This window comes from Typopeltis vanoorti, chromosome 8 (assembly GCF_054136105.1).
Source record: "Typopeltis vanoorti isolate ZY-2024b chromosome 8, IOZ_Tvanoo_1.0, whole genome shotgun sequence".
Taxonomy (NCBI): Eukaryota; Metazoa; Arthropoda; class Arachnida; order Uropygi; family Thelyphonidae; genus Typopeltis; species Typopeltis vanoorti.
Window position 1 is genome coordinate 44,521,012 of NC_143556.1, and position 20,810 is coordinate 44,541,821.

The window sequence follows — 20,810 nt, forward strand, 5'->3', positions numbered from 1 at the left end:
TAAAATTCACTCATGCACAATTCACGAACAAGTAAATTGACAATTTATTGTTCATGAATTTTCCCCTGTTTTCCATTTTGTGGTGATGAGATTTCTGGTGAATGTTTATGTGTATGAGCCTGTCTCCTTGTTGTTGTTGCTATTATTGCTTAACCATGTTTTTCTCTCAACAAATGAATAAACCAATTGAAACAATTTTAACAAAGAAGCATGCTGCTAATGATAAATTGCAGGTGGAGATAGAAAATAAAAAGCAACATTGATAGATGAAAAAAGTAATAAATTCTGAAATTCTTTGAACAAAAATGAAAGAATATGTGATATTATGTGTGTTTTAACACACACAATAAAAGCATAATAATAATATAAAAACACAATTAAAAAATTGCTGAGAAAATAAAAGCAAAGTTTTTTTAACAGGTACAGTTATAAGTGCAACAAAATTCTCCGATTTTTAAAGTAAGAACCTAAATTTAAATGATTAAATTTTAATTAGAAATTTAACACTTTTCAACTGTCCAAGAAGTATTTTATTAGGATTATTTATTGTGTTTATTAATGTTATGGTTTTGAATATGTGTTCCATCTTGAGTGGTCTACTCCTAACCCTATTTTTCGAACAAGTTCTGTTATTGATATTGCATGAGGATTTCAATGAGCTATTGTGCAACAAAGACTATTGTGTAACATGAGGACTGACTATATACTGATTTCTCTTTCTTACTAATACACCCATCACATTCTGGGATTATAGATTACATTCCTCATGCAGTGCTGAATACGGTTCTCTTTCTCTGCAGTTTCATACTTGATTTCATGATTCATTACACCCACTCTGTTTAATTATAGGAATATATTCTGTGTCACTGGTAGAAGAATTAGAGAAATCCAAAGTTGATATAATTGGAGTTATTGAAACAAAGAAGATAAAAAAAAAAAGGTTAAAGTCTTTTAAATAGTAGATATGAGCATCTGGCAATAATGATCCAGAAAAAGGAACAGTAGCTGTGGTATTCAACACAAAATACCAAAATCATCATCTTGAATGGCAGCCATTTTTTTTTAAAAATAGTGATGTGGGAGAACATTAGATGGAGGATTGATCAATGAAACTTATTTATGCATATGATCCTACAGGAGGTTCTACTAAGGAAGAGGTAGAGAATATTTCAGGTAACTAGAGAAGGCATCTAATACACACATACACACAAAAGAAAAGTTGGTCCTTGTTGGAAATCTTAATGGTAGAGTTGGAAATGAATACCAGACATATAGAAATATTTTGAAAAAATTTGGAAGAAACACCAGGTACTTGCTTGCCATTATTATTAGTATTACTCTTTTGCAATGCTAATAATATTGGTAAGAGTCTGCTGGATTTCCGTTTAGGACATGGACTAATCATTATTGATACCAACGTAAAGATGTGCACATATTCATATGGAGAGAAGATACTGTGACTGTGTTATTATTGATGGCAATATCTTCATGTTGGTTCAGGACAGCAGAGTACACAGGGTATTTAAAATAGGAAGTGGTCACTACTTAGATTTGGGCAGAATAAAAATGAATTTCCTATTGTCTCCAAAGAAAACATTCATTGATTCAAACTTTATGGATGACTCAGTAAGTTAGAGACAATCATCAAAAAGAAAGCATATCAAAATTTCCTGGTAAGTCAATGTGTGCTCTGATAGAATACAGGCAAAAATGTCAGAAAGTGAAGCAACATGTAAAAGTAGGCTAAAAAAATCATGGGAAGACTTTGGTAAGAATTAATAGAAATACTATAGTCATCATCATCAGAATAAAGAATATAAAGAATAGATATGAAATATAAAAATATAAAAAATGTATACATATTTATGGAATAAGAGGGAAATTAGTCAAAATACTAAACTAGCTGTATACAAAAGAGTGTTCAAGCCAATTTTAACTTATGGATCTGAGAGATGGGTTAGAAATAAAATACTTGGTCAAAGTCTGAAATCACAGATATGAGAGTTCTGAGAAATATTAGTGGAGTGAACAGATTACATCAATATAGTATCATATTAAAAATGAGGATATTAGGAAAGAACTTGCCATTGTTAGTGTTCAGGAATGTGTTAGCAGAATTTATGTGACCATACCATCTGAGATGGTATGGTCACATAAACAGAATGGGAGAGGAAAGATTAGCAAAACAAGCATTCTTTGCCAAGTTGGCAGGGAAAAAAAACCCAGAGGAAGACCAAGATATAGATAGATTCATACAGTAAAAGGTGCCTGAGAAGATGGAAATGTAAGACCTGACCCGTATATTAAAAATGTTTAACTAATATTTTATATTAAGGTCCTTTCCATTCATAATTTATGTGTAGAGCCAATTAATAATGTCTGTGAATTATCTAAATATTAACAATCAAATTGGTAGACAAAGCCTAGCTATGAAGCACAATGTCTGTGGACACTAACAGGAAGCTTAAGTTGTAACTTTAGATGCCTAAGATAGGGTTCCACGAAAACAGTTAATCAGTGAGTTGCCAAGTGGCAGCTCACTGATTAACTGTTTTCCAGGTTCATATAAATTTTTTGGCTAATTAACTATGTATTCTTATTTGTTTCTCTTCGGCATCCTTGTGTGTGTGCTTGTTTCTTTGAGTTTACTTATAAAATTAAAGTGAGTAACTGTTTTTTAAAGAAATTACAATGTAGATGAATATTAACTAAAATAAATCATCATCATCATCATCATCATCATCAAATTCCTGCCATGTACCCTCAAGGGGTGTACAGGATAGATTGAATTAATATTCCAATATTTCAGCAGAGTCAAATTTCCATCATGAGGGAACAAAATATAATAAGATACATGTACACAGGCACTACACTAAGTAATGAAGATGAAGCTTGTCAGCTGAGAGTGGGCTTAAAGTCCTAAATAGTGTCCCCTGGTGTGCTAAATTGGGCATCCTTGGCTGTTAGGATGAGAACTTCTCAAATTTTGGGCAGCTTCATGCAACCAAATTTGTCAGGGTTAGGGTACTTTCTTAAGGCAGAAGCAGATTCAAGGAAAAGTCATTCGTATTTATATTTACTGTGAGGGAGAAAAGCGGCTTTCTTTCAGTGTATTCTCTGGTGGGTGTCCAATGCATGGTCAGCAAGTCCCGAGTAGCTGTAGTGATGGAAACAAATATAGTCCTTATGTTCAGAAATTCTGACGTTGGCTGTCTTGCCTGTTTGGCTATAGTAGGATAGTTTACAACTACAAGGGACATGATAAACACTTGACAGGTCTAGGTGCTATTGCTGGTCCTCTACCTTGGATATGTGGAATAGTGATAGCTTTAGTGTAGTCTCTGTTCTGGATATTTAAATTTTTTTGAACTTGGTAAAGGTTTTGTGAAGGTGGTGAAGTTCAGTGGAGAATCACAACACCATTTTCCCCTCTCAACAGTATGGAATTAATAATTCCATACTGTTGAGAGGGCGAAGTGATGTAACTGTTTGTGAATGTATTTATCAGTATGTGTGGCTTTTCTCTAAACAGAGATTGCCAAGGATTCATCTGGCTGGTGTGTAATTAATGTATCTAGGAAGAGGAGACTGTTGTTAATTTCTATTTTTAATGTGAACTGGATCCTGGGATGTTGATTGTTTATGTATGTGTGCTAAAAATATGTTAAGAGCATCCAGGCCATGCAGACATCATCAACAAAGCATAACTAAACAGTGGATCTGTTTGGCAGAGTTTGGAGCTTTCTCCTTCAAATGTTTCCATGAAGAAATTAACCAAGTGGGGGGACGGAGCAGGGAACCAATGGCTCTCTCCTCTATTTGTTTGTAGAATTTTCTTTTCCAAATGAAATAGCCAGAGTTCATAGTGAAATATTGGGAGGAAATTTAGTTTGAATAAGAACTAAAGTGTCTTTAAGTGGGAATTGAAACTAACCATAATGTCAATGTATTGGAGTGTGAAATTTCTATACTGTCTTTAAAATGGGCTGTGTTTTTTATGTGTGGAATGTTGCCAGTATATTGTGACAGCATCATCATCATCATCATCTTCCTTATACCTTTACCTTGCGGTGTCGAGGGTCCATTGATCATCGGACCTCGCTCTGTTTACAGGATAAGGTGGTTAGCCTTATGCCCTAGTGTATCCTATGGCCTGTAGTGTTGAGTTCTCAAGGCTAGTTTGCCTGCTTTGCGGGATGAAAAACCTCAGAATAAACTGGGGAAAAAACCCTGCTGTCCACGCCCAAGACTGGCTAACTTGGCTATGACTGAGGAAGATCCTTCAGCTCCTCACGTCACCGACGGGAATCGAACCTAGGACACTCCTTCCCCAGGCATATGGTTGCGAAGCGCATAGCCACTAGGCTAACCACGCGGACTCTATTGTGACAGCACTTTGGCTAATTTGTATGTGGGTGAATCACTGGTGTGCACAGTTGAGTGTAATGGCATTCTGTTTATGAATTTTAGGTGATCCTCCCTGTATATATATACAGGGTGTTCGGGATAAATTTGACATATTTATAATTAATTATATTTTTCCGTAAGTTACATGTATTAACACACACTTCTCTTCATTTAAAAGTTTGGACCCTTCTTCATTCATATACAAGATGTCAGAAAGGATGGATAGCTGGAACCCACCTGAATCATGGAAGAGAATAACTTGTATCATGATGATTCGTGCCTGCCATCAAAATAAGGATATTACGACTGCTGCCCAATGCTCCCTGAATACAGTAAAAACAATCAGGCATGAACTAGAGACTTGCAATGGTGACTACGAGGATGTAGCAAGAAGAAAGATCCCTAGCAGACGATCTGATTGCGTTCGTACAGCAGAATTCCTCGCAAATCTGCAGGAACAGGTGTTGAAGAACCCTGGCATTGGAATTCGGGCTTTGTTCGTGGAGTTGCTAACTGTAGTCAAGCCCTGGATAACAAGGGTAGCCAATGGTAGGCCGTATGTATGGCAGCAGGATTCGGCCCCTTGCCACACCTCTGGGAAAAGTCAAAAATGGTTGTCTGAAAATTTCTACGACTTCACCAGTCCAAATGTTTGGCCTCCAAACTCCCCAGACCTTAACCCCATGGATTATTTTGTATGGGGTGCAGTTGAAAAAGACACCAATCGCACTTCCAGTAATACAAAAGCCCAGTTAATGGATAAAATTAAAACAGTTTTTGCGGCCCTTCCCAGGGAGACTGTAGCATCAGCTTGTTCGAGGTTCCGAAGCAGAATTGAAGCTGTGATCGATGCTAATGGTGGTTATTTTGAGTAAATCTTGTTGATAGTATTGTAATTAACTCTGCCTGTAATGTTTTTTTGTCAATTCATTAAATTTAATAGATACAAAGAAGATTTTCTTTTTCCTTACGAAACTGTCAAATTTATCCCGAACACCCTGTATATAGACTACCTAAAATTCAAGGTCAAGGATTATATGCTTTTAGTTTATTAGCAGCATCACCAGGTCAGGAGGTAACCTTTTTAAGGAGTCCGTACAGTGATCTGATGTGTGTGTATTGATGATTCTTCGTTTGGCTGCATCACCTGGATGCTCTCAATATAATTTTCACACACCTAAACAATCAACATCTCAGGATCTAGTTCACATTAGGAAAAAGAAAATGATAACAGTCTTCCCTTCCTAGATAGGTTAATTGCATGCCATCTTGATAGATTCCTGCATTCTCTGTTTACAGAAAAAACATAACCCCGTAGATATATTCACAAATAGTCACATCACCCCCACCTCTCAACGGTATGGAATTATTAATACTTGATATAACAAGGCCAATTTATTATCCATGTGTTATGGCTTAAGTGTCAGGAGAAACTTATGTTAGAGACTTAATGGAGTGAAACAGCACTATGTAAGGATTAAAAATGTTATTTAATTCTTCAATATTTCATCTCAGACATGGTGACACTGAGACATAGTATCTAACTGAAAGAATGGAGTCCAGACTAGGTGGGGCACCCTCTGTGGGCAGCTGTTGATGGCCTAGGATGTAAACTGGGATCTTGAAGTATTAGTGTTTTCCATATTTTGGGAAGTATTATGCAACCATATTTATTTAGATTAGGTTGATTTTTCAGAGCAGCTGCAGATTCCAAATTTAATCCTTTCTTAGCGCTGTTTCACTCCATTAAGCCTCTAACAATCACTTATAATAAAAAAAAGTTTTTGCTCCTGATATTACTGATCTCCTTTCCTTTGCTATCCATTCTGAATATTTCTCATGGAAGCATAAAATTCATAACAGAGGGTACCTCTACTGGTTCCCCCCCCCCCTACCGATTTTTTTATGGAATATTTTGAAAAACAAGCTCTTAACTCGACCCCTTTCAACTTTTCTATCTGGTTAAATTATGTCTATGAGGTGGTCTCAATTTGACCTCATGGCCCAGACACATTAGATTCTTTCATCTCTCACCTCAATAGTCTTTACTCTAGAATCCACTTTACCATGGTAAAAGAAACTAATAATAGTTTTGCCTTTCTAGACATCTTGTTAACATGCTAATCCAAGGGTAACTTGCCCTTTTCAATATACAGGAAGCCCACCCACAAAGATAGATACATTCACAAATTTTCTCATCCCCCTCCCAAAAAAAAATATGGTATCATCGAAACTCTAACTGATAGAGCCTATAACCTTTGTTCCAGTGAGGCTTCTCTTACAGCAGTACTTAAACATATACACCACACTTTCTTATCTAATGTTTCCACAGTATGAAATACCAATCCTTCCTCCAGTCCTCAACCTTCTCTTTAGAAAGATTTTAGTAATGCTATCATCATTCCATATGTATGAGGCACTTCAGAAAAAGTAGCCAAAATCTTAAAGAAATGCAATCTCAGCACAGCTTTCTAGCCCCACTGAAAACTTGCTACCTTCATTATTCTACTAAAGATAATCTCCCTTCTCTCTCTCTCTCTCTCTCTGTGACTGGAGTATATAAAGTAAACTGTTCCTGCAAGTTCACCTACTATGGACAGTCAGGAAGATCAACCAACATCTGCTTGATAGAACACAAAAAATACATCTGCAGTCATGACAATGGTCATTTGGGCTTTGCAGATCATGCTTTAGATACTGTTCATAGAATCAATTGGAAAAAGACCACCGTGCTCCATCACAGTAAATTTAGAAGAGAAAGACTGTTTTTGGAAACTGTAACTGCTTTCAAAAATCAGTCTAATCTAAATAAATATGGCTGCATAAAACTTCCCAACATATTGGAAACACTAATACTTCGGGATTCAGTTTATCCCAGGCATCTTGGTAACACACTAATCCAATGGCACCCCACCAACAGGTGCCCACATAGGGCACCCTACCTAGTAAGGGCTCATTTTTCATTCATGTATTGCACTTAGTTATGTGTTACCTGTGTGTGTGTGTGTGTGTGTTACGTCTCATATTGTAATCCCTGACAATGTCTCAGTAATGAAGATGAAATATTGGAAGAATTAAATAATATTTTTAATCCTTTCTTAGTATTGTTTCATCCATTAGGCCTATAACATGAGCTAAATTAATGTTCAAATAACAGTGCTCTCTCCACTGAACTTGACTACTTTCACAAATCCTTTTTAGTCAATGGCTGCAATTCCTACTATATCCAAAAAATGTGAAAAATCCAACTCGCACATCCTCTCTCCCTATCCAGAACAGAGACTATGCCAAAGCTATCACTGCTCCATATATCCAAGGCACATCTGAAGAATGAACAAATTCTTAAAAAAAAAAAAAAAAAAAAAAAAAAAAAAAAAAAAAAAAACTTTCAAACATTTCCAGGCCATATAAAAAAAATGAGCATCCCTTATCCATTCCATCAAAGACCAGCTACAGTCCCTAGACCTGTCAGGTGTTTATCAGGTCCTTTGTAGTTGTAAACTATCCTACTATGGCCAAACAAACAGGACAGCCAACATCAGAATTGCTGATATTGGCCGTCCAACATAAGGACTATATCTGTTTCCATCAGTGCAGTCACTTAGGACTTACTGACCATACTTTAGACATCCACTATAGAATACACTGGAAGAAAGCCACTTTTTTCCATTGCAGTAAATATAAATATGAATGACTTTTCCTTGAATCTGCTTCTGCCTTAAGAAACTACCCTAATCTTGGCAAATTTGGTTGCATGAAACTCCTAAATTTGGGAAGCTTTCATCCTTCATACTTCAGGCCAACACCCAAGTATTTAGCCCAATGTTTAGCTCACTAAGGGCCACTATTTAGGACTTGAGGCCTACTCTCAGTTTACATATTTATCTTCATTGCTTAGTGCCTGCATGCATGTATCTTATTGTATTTTGTTCCTTGACGATAGCAATTTGACTTTGTCAAAATATTGGAATATTAATTAAATTTATTTTAGTTAATATTAATCTATGTTGTAATTTCCTTAAAATATGCAGTTATGAATAGACAACATATAAGCCTTTCCACCAGACAAACTTAGTGATGTATACAAATATAGTGATGGGCATCAAAAAAGCTAGATGTCTATACATTAGTTAAATTTTTATTTTACTCATTTTGTGAAATGTGAGGTGTGGACAAGGTATGATTTTTAAGGTGGATGGAAGGAATATGTAGCAAAGTGCAGCTTGAATATGGAGTTGATGGGCAGTGATGTATCAGTGACTGAGAGTGGTAGTGGCAATAATATAACAAAAAGAGTGAGTGCCATTTTGTTATCAAAGAGAAAGAGATACTGCAGAAGAGCAGTGAGTAAGTGGCAAGAAAGTTAATTAAAAAAAGTGGGTATGTGATCAGGTGAAAAAAGCAATCGATAATGGCTAGAATGATATGAGTGTATCAAAAGTCAGGAATAGTGAATCTAGTATAAATGTGGTGAATGACATGTCATAGAGTAGTAGGGTAGAAGATGCAAAAGCCAGTGGAATGATAGAAGAACAAAGGTAGGATGATAAAAAAGCTAGTATGAAAGATATGAACATGAGTAAGGATGTTAGAAAAGAAGTGAAGTTGAGGAATGAATTGAGGCATATGCAGAGTGAGATAGGACATTTAGAGAAGAGATTAATAGTTGGAGGTATAAGAAGAAAGGTGCTAGAAATTATTGCAGTGGAATATGGGAAGTAGTATAATTTTGTATGAGGACTCTATGTTGAAAGATGCAAAAATGGAACAGGTGTCAAAAGTATCTATTAGAGCAATGATAGGAAGAGTGACTGAGGCTGTGGAGAGTATAGGTAATGCAGAGAAGTTGACTGGGCTTGTAGGAACAAATGATTTGCAAGGAAGTGTGAACGAGGTTGCACAGGATTCGCGAGTGTTGCTAGTGATAGTGAAACAGAGGAGTGTGTGTGTGTGTGTGTGAGAGAGAGAGAATTGTGTGTTGCCAAGGTATAATAGTAGAGAGCTGAGAGACGAGCTTGATGAGGTAGAACGTGCAGGAAGAGAACTTGAGTTTGTGGATGTAGGGGATAAATTTGAAGGTAAGAGAGCTGTTTGTTGCATATGGTCTACATCTGAGTGAGATCAGCAGTGTAAAGCCTAGGTAGATTGTTGATGAGAGGAGAAGAGTGTGTAACCAGTCAGGGAAACAAAAATTAGATGGTGGGACTGTGAGTGTAAGATATCAGAATTGGTGTGAGATAAAGAATGAAAAAAAAAAAAAAAGACAAGATAGGGATGCAGGAATGGCCTCAGTAGGAGCAACAGTGTTCAAGAACTTGAATGATGGGAAGAAACAGGAAGCCAAGAGAACACTGTGCTTATACACAGGAGTGAACCAAGATGATTTCGCTCCCCCTGGGCAGACTCCGTGTGTGATGCCCCTAAGTTTTTTTTTATACTTAAGTACTTTCTAATTGTAAGTATAAGTATTTTTTCAAATTATTAATAATTTCATAACTTCATTATTTCTACTTATCATTTTTATTCAGTCAGATATACTACATAAAAAAAAGATACAAATAAAAATTATTACAAACAAAAATTATTGATTTCACACTGTAATTTTTAATTTAATCAATTATAATTTGGATATATTTTTACCTTGATTTTAAATCTGCAAAAACTTTTATTCTTTCACTAATGTATTTTTTGAGCAACAATAGTTTCAATAGATAACAAGGCTAAAGAATTTAATCTCTCACTCCCCATTGTTGATTGCAAATATATTTTGATAAGTTTTAATTTGCTAAAAAATTTGAGAGTGGCGCTACAGTCGCCATAGCACATTACGGGAAATTTGAGCGGTGCTGAAGAAAGTGCTTTTTAATCGGTGAATAGTTCTTTTTTTTCTACATTTTTGTAGTGCTAAGTTGTTTCTGGAATACGAGTGTACTTCAGTGGTTGTTTTTTGAAGTTAGTTGTTGTCGCGATATTGTATATTTTGATTAACGAGAAGACTGGGTCGGAACCGAATGCGTAATGGTGGAACACAAGACGAAGGATAAGTTTTCATTATTTAGTTATTTCATTTTATTTATTTATATCTAGTGTACTTAAATGTTCTGTTTGTAATTGTTGTACTTTTTCTTATAGTTATACTTCCTAATACTTATTAGCGTTTATTTTTTGACACTATATGGCAAATAATGGTGGCAGCAGTTAAAATTGCAAATGGCAAATCGCCAAGTCCTCCTACCCATTAAAGACTCCATTTTGCATGATATCATATGGGATTTTGTAGCATGATGCAGGACTTGCAGAATGTATGCGTCCCGGCGATTGTATATGTGGCAGGAGAGAGAGAGAAGGGGAAAAATGTATGTGTCCAAAATGCAGGCAACGAGAGGAACTTGGTGATTTAGAAATGACCATAACTGACCTCGTTGAGTCAGAGACGGGAGATTCTCCACCATGTAGAGAGATGACTGTATGTTAGAGGGCAAGAGAAGTAAGAATAAAATAATAAGAGTGGGGAGTATGGAAAGGTTGGATGATTCTGAAGTTTTAGGAGATAGTCTCAATTGGGAGGATGAATGGTAAACAAGAGTGGCAGACTTACAGAGAGAGATAGATGAGCTGAAAGAGCAGGTGGAATGTCTGGGGAATGAGATGAGGTGTGAAAGATGAGATTAGGTGGATGGAAGAGACGAATGCAAGGCGAATCAGAGGAGGAGTGAGAGAGAGTTATGAGAATGAGAGAAGAGGAGAGAATAGGAACAAAGAGGAAAGGGAATGAGAGAGAGTTATGGGAATGGTAGAAGAAGAGAGAATAGAAACAGTATAAGAGAGGGAATGCGAGAGAGTTATGAGAGTGATAGAAGAGGAGAGAATGGGAACATCAGAAGAGAGGGAATGAGAGTTGTATGAATGATTGAGGAGGTGAGAATAGGATAAGTGGAAGAGAGGGAATGAGTGTCAGATATAGGAATGATAGAAGAGGAAAGAATGGAAATAGCAGGAGAGAGGGAATGAGAGGAATGCAAGTGAGCACAGGGACTAGGGATAGAGTGATGTCAGGAAAGCAGGTAAGTAGGGGAGCACAGAGAGAAACTGTTACAGGAGAGAGAGATGCATGTAAGTATTCGAGGAATAGGGTGGTAAGAGGTGTAATGTATGGGGACTCGATGATTCGTGGTGTTCAAAATAGGATGCATGAGGAGTGTTTGCCAAGAGGAAAGATAGAAAGTGTGGCTTTGGCAGTTAAGAGAGGTGAAAGCGTGGATGAGGTGATTGTGATGGTGGGAACAAATGACTTGAGTGGTGGTGTAAATAGGGCAGCGAGAGATATGAGATTCTTGCTTGAGGTGGTTCGAAAGAAGACACAGAGAGGAAAGATTGTGTGTGTGTGTGTGTGTGTGTGTGTGTGTGTGTGTGTGTGTGTGTGTGTGTGTGTGTGTGTGTGTTGCCTAGGTATGATAATGACAAGCTGAGCAGAAGAGCAGTGATATTGAATGGCATAATAGCGAGAATGTGTCAGAAGAGAGGGTTGGAATATGTGGATGCTTGGAGTGCGTTTGAGGGCTGAGAGGAATTGTATGCGAGAGACCGCTTGAATTTGAATGAGGAAGGATGTAGGCATCTGAAGAGACTGCTGTTCTGAACGAGTCAGTGTGTCCCAGTGTTGATGGTAGCAGGGGTGGCCTCTTGTGGGAATGGGTACTTGGGAGAAGGGGGAGGGAACGACATCAGGTAACGCTGAGCCCAGTGGAGTCTAGAGGGGGAGATAATGCTGGGTATAGAAACAATGGCATTTTTATGCTTTATACTAATGCCAGGAGTATTTGGAATAAGGGAGAGGAATTGGTGGCACTGATAACATCAGCCTGGCCAAAGATTATTGGGATCACCGAGACATGGTTGACAGAAGAGGATATAATAACAGGAATGGAAGTAGCTGGGTACAGTATTTTTCGGCAGGATGGGAAGGGAAAGTGTGGTGGTGGAGTACTGCTTATGAATGTAGAGATTCTTCATAGGTCGTCGACTTGGTGATGACCTATGCCCTCTAAGAGTGGAGGCTTTGGAAATCTGTGACACTAATGATTTTGAAAGCATATGGTGTGAGGTGGAGGTGGGCAAGACAGGATACTTAGTGGGGTGTTGCTGCAGACCAAAGAGCACAGAGGGTGGGGACCAGGAGATGTTGAGACAGTTGAGCATGGCAAGTGCAAGAAGAATGATTGTTATGGAGATTTTAACTACAGCAGTATAAATTGGGGAGAGGAAGATGCATGTAGCAATAAGGGAATGGAATTTCTAGAATTCTTGAGGGACAAATGTCTTAGGCAACATGTAACAGAGGGAACAAGAGGTTCAAGAATTTTGGATTTGGTTATAGCATCAGAAGAGTTGATAATAACTGAGATGACATCTCTCCCACCAGTTGGAGAGAGTGACCATATGGTTTTGACTTGGAAAATGAATAGACATGCAGAGGTATCAAAGAAACAGGAACGTATGTGGAATTATAAAGCAGGTGATTATAATAGTCTTAGACCTCAACTTGGTGAAGTTTCGTGGAGGGAGGAATTGGAAGGCCGGGATATCATTAGGGCTTGGGAAATTGTGAAGGACTATTTGTTAGCAGCAATGGTGAAGAGCTGTGAGATCGAGAATGGTCAATGCGTTTAAGGAGTGGTATGATAGACTTTGTGTTTCATAGGAGGGACCTCCCTCGATGAGTCTTGATAGACTTTTGTTTCTTAGAAAGGACCTCCCACGATGAGTCTTTTGACCCCATGGAGGCCTGAATAATAATAATAATAAAAACTTCTTTCAGCTGTTGCTACATCATACATGGTTTGCATTGAGAATTTTGCTGACAAAATTCTCAATGTGAACCATATATTTGGAACTATATTCTGCAAATTGCTTGCTTTTAAAAATTGTAAAGTTTCTAATGATGAATTGACGTTTTCCGGAAGTAAACTGTCATTTTTGAATTTGAAATTTGCGAATCATTATTTTCATTATTTTTGGAAGGAGCACATGCTCTAAGACCCTAGTGCTGACCTTAGTTTTGGCATTCCCCTATGTTTGGCACCCTTTGTGGGCACCTGGTCAGCCTGCCCCTTAATCCGGCACTGTTTATACACCAATGCAAGGAGTATTAAGAATAAGGGTGCAGAGTTTTGTATTCTTGATACAGTTCATCAGCCCACAAGTCATTGGTCATTGAGACATTGTTATAAATAAATAAAAAAAAGGAGGTGGGGTATTATTGATGATTTTCAGAAGAGTTGTATTCTTTCAACTTGAAGAAAGCAGTAATAATAATTCCTTTGAGGCCATTTGGTGTGAGTTTAAGCAAACAAATTAGATATAGTGGTGTGTTGCTACAGACCGAATATACAGGGAGATGATTAGGAAATGTTGAGACAGATGAGACTGGTGAGCAACAGGAAGGCTATAACTATAATAAGGTGACTTTAACTGTGGAAGAAGGAAATAACATGTTGGAGTAAAGAGATTGAATTCCTTTTGATACTTAGGGATGATTATCATATACAGCATGTAATTGAAGCAACACATGGGACTTGAGTGTTACATTTAATAATATCATCTCATACAGTGATAATATATGCCATCAATTGTGGAGAATGATCATGTGGTTTTGATGTGGTGAGTGGCTAGGCATGTACAAGAAGCACAAGAGAAATGTGTGGAATTACAGAGTAGGGAACTATGATAATTAAAGAAACAGATCAGCAATGCGCAGTGGCTTGATCAGTTAAAGGGGAGAGAAATCATCAATGCCTGGGACTTGGTTCAGAATCAGTAACTTATGGCAATGTCAGGTAGTATTTCTAAGGTTAAGAGGATAAATAAAGTGGGGAGGGTGAATGAATCATGGAATTATTCAGTAGCTTCTGAGAAAGATAATGTTATGGAGGAGATAAAGAACAGCATACCCTTCTTAGTTAAAACCTTAAATCAATGTATTTATTTTGGTTCAAAAGAAGCCTTTATTATTTGAACTTGTGATGATGTATGGTTTTTTTTTTCTTCCCCTATTTAATTTTGCACCTAGCATTCAAGACATGGGCTGCTACACCTGCCTGCCCATTGTCATTAATTCATATGTATTTTTTATGTTCTTTCCAAGTGATTGTTGGCTGATTTCCTGATTGCCAATAATTTGTTAACATGCAGGAACAAGGAACTCTATACACACCAGGAATTGAGAGATGAAGGAGTTGATCCTTAATGGAATGTAGGGGCAGCTAGTTTCAAGTGGGGGTATGAAGGTAGTGTGGATATCTTATTTTTTTACAGTTTTATTTTTCACTCCAGATATAAGGTGAAAAGGGTGATACAGCGGATTACAGTGTTTGCAATACTATAATCTGCCTGTAGAGAAGGTTGAGAATTGAAGAAAGAATTAAGAAAGAAATTTTGTTGATTCTTTTGGAATTGTATGTTAGATAACAAGCTATACCATACATGAATCAGTTCATAGAGATATGAGAATTTCGATAAAAAAATGAATGTGTGGATGATATCAATGGTAGCATAATATTAAAAATGAAGATATTAGAAAGGAACTTGTTGACATTCAAGAATCTGTGAGTAGCTAATCTAAGGTGGTATGGTCAATTAAGCAGAATGGTTGAGGAATGGTTAGCATAATAGGTGTTTGATTTGAGGATGTCAGGAAAGAAACCTAAGAAGACCAAATCTGGATGGAATGATGCAGTTAGAAGTGCATTAAGAAATCATAGTATAATATCTGCAATGCTGAAGTCCTGATAAATAAGGCAAATCTTAAGGATAGAGATGTTTTACATTAAATTTTATATTAAATAGAGGTGTTTTATATTAAATATTAATATTTATTTTGAATATTAGATATAATATTTGAGATAAATATAGTTCAATATACAAAAAAAAAAAAATGTAGTTGTATATGTATTATTTTTTTAGCAAGCCAGCTTACCATAAAAGTAGTTTCTCCCAAACCTAAGATTGATGAGGAGCTAAGAGAGGTAATTTCTTATTTTTTAATTTAGAAATTGTTGTCATTTATCACTAGCATAAAATAATAAAACCAAAATAATTATTTAAAATAAGGAACCAATAGGCTTCAAAAATAAATAAATAATAATTTATGATGAGATAGAAAACTTGTATTTATGATATATATTAACCTATTATAATAATAAAAACCTCTGCTTATATTAGAAATTTGTGAAAAGTATAAATTTTTTGACTAGTCAAATCCATGTAAGATACTCTTTTTATACCTTTCTTTGTATTTTTTACATCTGGGGATGTAAAAAACATCTTTGATTACCTTATGTGAATAGACCAGCTTCAAGTGATATTGCTTAGCTTTGTTTACTTTTAGCCTTCATCTTTAGTTAACTGAAGTTTGTTCTATAATTAATAAAACTTCTTGACTATTTCAGTCCGTGGACTGGTTGTTTGGCAGCATCTTTCCCATATCATTCCAAATAGTTCTATTATCTGTTGGGTGTTTGATTTCTGAGTACTTGCCCTTCTGGTGATTTGTTTCAGTTGTTTAATAAATATTTTTCTTCTTCGACATCCTCATGGTCTTTGCTTCAGTTTCCTCTTGATAATTGTTAAGAGTTAGAAGTCATGTCTTTGGTTATATCCCAAAACAAGGCTAAAACAAATTTCAGCCTTGTTTGAATACTTTCGAGAATTTTTTATCTTCTCTCCTGCTTTTTTTAAAACTTCCATGTCTGTTCTTTTCTCTTTCCATTTCCCCTTTTTTGAATTTCTCCAGCACCTTATGTCAGAGGGTTTCAATTTGTCTCTCAAAACTGGTCAGTATCTCTTTCTGATGTATACAGCATGCAATTCTCAAAATGTAGGAATTTAGTGATAATCTATTTATGTTACGTGTAGTGAGTAAACTCTTCATTGCCATGAATACTGCTTTACTCATGCATTACTCTTGATTTAATTCCTTCTTAGGAGTTGTTTTCTTTAAGTAAGCTTTCCAGATAGTTGAATTTCAAAACTTGTTGAGTTTTATTGTTAACAATAATTAGATCTGAGTATTGTGGTATTGTAATCATTACCATACATTTTGTCTTTGTATTTATTTATCATATCATGTTATGTCTTTATATTTATCTTGCCTTTGTATGTATTTATCATAATTTCATTATGCTGCTTTTACTGTTGTTTAAGCCATCAATCATTATTTGTAAGCTTTTGCTTTAGGAGAATGAAAAAGCCTTTATGGCTTTTTCATTTGCAAATTATATAAACTTTATCTTAATTCTACTGACATTTACCTTTTTCCTCATGCCTCCTCTGATTTTTACAAACTCTGTAATTCCAAAACTTAATAAAACAGCTGCCTTATGTTTTTATCAGAGGTTTTTAATAAGATCTATCATTTTTTCTTCATTTCTGATGTGGTATAATATAATAAAAAGTCTGCTCTATGGTACCTTGTCAAATACCTTTTCAAAGTCTATGAAACAAATATACATGTTTTTTCTCCTGATTTAGAAGCTGTTCTTAAATAATTCTTAAATATATCTGCAGTGCTATTGCATCTCTGGTTCCTTTATTTTTGTAAGTCACTGCCTTGCAACTACTGTCCCATCTCACTCACCTAAAGTAATGGAAAAATCATCAATTCCAACTCCTACACTACCTTGAAAGCACCCACCTAATAAAAAACTGCCAGTATGGATTTTGTTACTGGCAATCTGCTCACTTATGTCACCCATCTCTGAACAAATGCCATGGAGAAGTTTGGCAGATCTCAGGTGGTTGTACTTGATATCTCTCCAAAGCTTTTGACTGGGTCTGGCACAAAGGCTTACTAAGCAAACTATCATCGTTTGGTCGGTCTCGGAACTTCTGTAGTTGGATTGCCAGCTTTCTGTCTGGATGCACACTAAGAGTGACGGTGGATGGTTCTTTATCCTCTCACCATTCAACTAATGCCAGGATTTACACAAAGTTCTGCTATATATTAATGATCTACTTCAGTTGACCTCCAACCCAATGCACAATTTTGCAGATGACAGCGCATTGCACTTCTCCCTTTCATTTTATAAACCTTGCTCTGCACAACTCACCTCAACCTACTTGTTTTATAGGATTCTCCATTCAGGATGCAGTACATGTTTTCATTCGTTTCTCCTGCCTATTTTCATAGTATTTATTTTTTATTGCTAATTTTCATACCAAATTTCTTAATTAAATTCTATAATTATTCAATTTAATTATAGAATTTTGCAAACTTTACTGGATTTATTTAAGAGTATAATGTTTGCACAAAGTGAATTGCTGAGAATGAAATGTTCAATTTTAATATCTAACTTAATGCCACTTTCTTCATAATATTACCCTTATGTTTAATGCATAACAATGTGAGATAGTATGCACTCTTTCTTTCAAGCAAGCTCCTTGTGTCATCTTCACTTATAACTGTTAACTTGTAGCTTGAATATACTGTGTATTGCTTGATGTAATGTTCTCTTTACTCCATTTGATTGTAGTTTTGAATAGTTTTTCTCTTAGCACTATATCCTGTGCCTTTTCCAGATTTTTTTTAAAAATATTTTTTAATTTTGTATATTTATCCTTCCACACAAATGGTATAATAAATTTAGTTTAATCCTTTATCCAAGTGTGAGCAAACAAAGTTTGTACCTGAAAGTATCTTCAGGACTGGGGTAAGGTGGTGTAACACCAGGATGACTCCTTGCAAAGGTGGAGCAAGATACTATCACTCCTATCTCAGTATCTCCCTTAATGCAAAACACATCTCCTTGCGGATATGTCTAATGTTATGCATTAAGGGGAGGGCCATTACCCAGACTAGTTTTGACCTTTATTGAGGTCTCGTCAGTGGGAGCCAGGCCCTGAAGAGACCTCAATAAAGGTCGAAACTAGTCTGGGTAATGGCCCTCCCCTTAATGCATAACATTAGACATATCCGCAAGGAGATGTGTTTTGCATTATGGGAGATACTGAGATAGGAGTGATAGTAGCTTGCTCCACCTTTGCAAGGAGTCCTCCTGGTGTTGCACCACCTTACCCCAGTCCTGAAGATACTTTCAGGTGCAAACTTTGTTTGCTCACACTTGGATAAAGGATTAAACTAAATTTATTATACTCTAACCAAGTGAAAAATAAACTTTCAACACAAATGGTACAAGAACTTTATATACATCAGTGCTGTGTGAGAGGTGAATATGAGGGTTGAGACAGAAGAAACCTATTGACATTCTTCTTAAAGAGCTTTAGGTTGAAATTGTTGGGAAATATATGATGAGAAAGGTTGTTCCAGAGGATAAAGGTAGATAGAATAAATGAGGAAGAGGAAAGTAGGTTCGATGAGTTTGCAGTTGTACTGTAAAGAGATGTCAGAACAGCAGCTGCTCTCGTTGTAACAGGCCTAATAGCAAATGGAGGAATGATGTTTGCCAGTTCGCTGAAGCAATGACTATAGAAGTACCCATAGAAGAGACACAGAGCCGAAACATAGTGTCTGTGAAATAGAGGTTGAAATGAGCTTGTGAGGGGAGGATCATCTATGAGCCAAATTATTCTCATCTGGACAGCATCAAGAATTTTTAAGGAGATTTTAGTTGCACATCCAAAATGTGTGTACAGTATTCTAAGGATGGTTGGATTTGAGATTTATATTGGATTAGTAGCTGGGTAAATGGGTGTAAAATAGCTTCTTGAGTGGAAAAGAATGTCTAGTTTTTTAAAAGCTGAGGAAGCTATTGTGATATGTTTGTGCCAAGAGAGGTGGGAGGCAAATGTCAATCCAAGAAGTGAGTGTTCATCTTGTCTGGTGATATGTGTATTACTGAGGATGAGATAAAGTGAGCAGAGATCCCTTTTGCAAGAGAAAAGGCAGGACTACATTTTGGTAGCATTGAAGGTGAGTAGGTTATCCTTGCTCCACTGAAGGATGGTATTTCTGAAGGAAGGCACTGGTTGCAGATGATCTTGATGTATGGGATGTTTGAGAACTACATGGTTTGTCAAAGGAGTAGAATGAGTGGAGTGCTATCATCGCCAAAACTATAAATAGGATTTGTAGTGATTGAGAGTAGGTCATTTATGTATAATAGAAAGAGGGTAGGTGAGAGAGTGGAGCCCCAAGGTACTTCTGAATTGATGGCAGAGCTCAAAGTGAGGGTGTCATCCACCATGACATGCATTGAGTGACCAGAGAGAAAGCTGGCTATCCAGTTACAGAGGGTGGCAGGTAGACTGAAGAAAAGGCAGTTTGCTAAGGCTTTGATGCCAAACACGATCAAAAGCCTTGGAAATGCCAAGGGCAACAGCACATGCTTCTTTGAACCTTTCCATGGAAATTGTCCAGTAGTGAATGATGTAGGCTAAGATATCATCTGTTGATCTGGATTGGCAGAATCCATACTGGTGTTGATTAACTGGTGAGCTTCTGGGTAGTGAAGAAGTTGATCATTGATAACTTTTTGTTTAGCAATCATTGAAAAATCATTGATTGTTCAGCAATTCTGCTGTTGATGGCTGTCATGCCTGTTTGGCCATAGTAGGATAGTTTACAACTATAAGGGACCTCATAAACACCTGGAAGGTCCAGGGACTGTGATTGGTCTTTGGTGGAGCAAATAAGGGATGTTAATTTTTTATATGGGTTATAAGTGGTTGGAAGGTTTTATTTATTTTTTAGGATTTCTATTAGTTTTTCAGATGTGCCTTGGATATATGGAAGGGTGATAGCTTTAGTTTAGTCTTTGTTCTGGAGAGGGTGTGTGTGTGTGGGAGTTTTAATTTTTTTGGATAGAAAGTAGGAATTGTAGCCATTGGCTAAGGTTTTGTGTAGATTATAAAGTTTAGTGGAGAGAGCACTGTTATCTGAACTAATTAATTTATCCCTGTTATATAAAGTTTTAATAATGCCATACTGTTGTTGGGAGGGGGTGTGAGTTGTTTGTGAATGTATCTACAGGTGTGTGGGTTTTCTGTAAACAGAGATTGTCAGGAATCCATCAGGCTGGTGTAATTAAAGTGTCTACAAAAGAGATACTGCTATTATTATTTTTTTCTAATGTGAACTGGATGTAGGTAGGTTTTGTGTAAACAGAAAAGAATAGGGAATGTGTTGGATAGTTGGGTGACCAGAATGTCAAGAAAAGGCAGACAGCTATTTGCCTATCCTTGACACTCTAGTCAGCTGACTACCCAACAGATCCTGTTGGCTGTCGAAGTATGATAAAAAAATTTCCAGTGTTCTCCACCGTGTGGCCAAATGGAGAACATATCCAGAAAGGAGGTACATGATTTTAGGGATATATTTTCAATATGTTCCCTGAAAATATAGGTGGTGAGCCCCATAGCTGTTCTTCAATCTTGTAAGTTTTTTTTTC

General features: G+C 36.5%; 1 protein-coding gene across 3 annotated transcripts in view; it reads left to right on the forward strand.

The window, feature by feature from the left end:
* The window catches only part of Swt1 (Swt1 RNA endoribonuclease), a 368,135-nt gene that overhangs the window by 173,411 nt on the left and 173,914 nt on the right, over positions 1-20,810 (forward strand). For all 3 annotated transcript variants that reach the window (XM_090396646.1, XM_090396647.1, XM_090396648.1), the window contains one exon: positions 15,370-15,431. In XM_090396646.1, the coding sequence (XP_090252772.1) occupies positions 15,370-15,431 (62 nt within the window). The remainder of the gene's footprint in view (positions 1-15,369; positions 15,432-20,810) is intronic.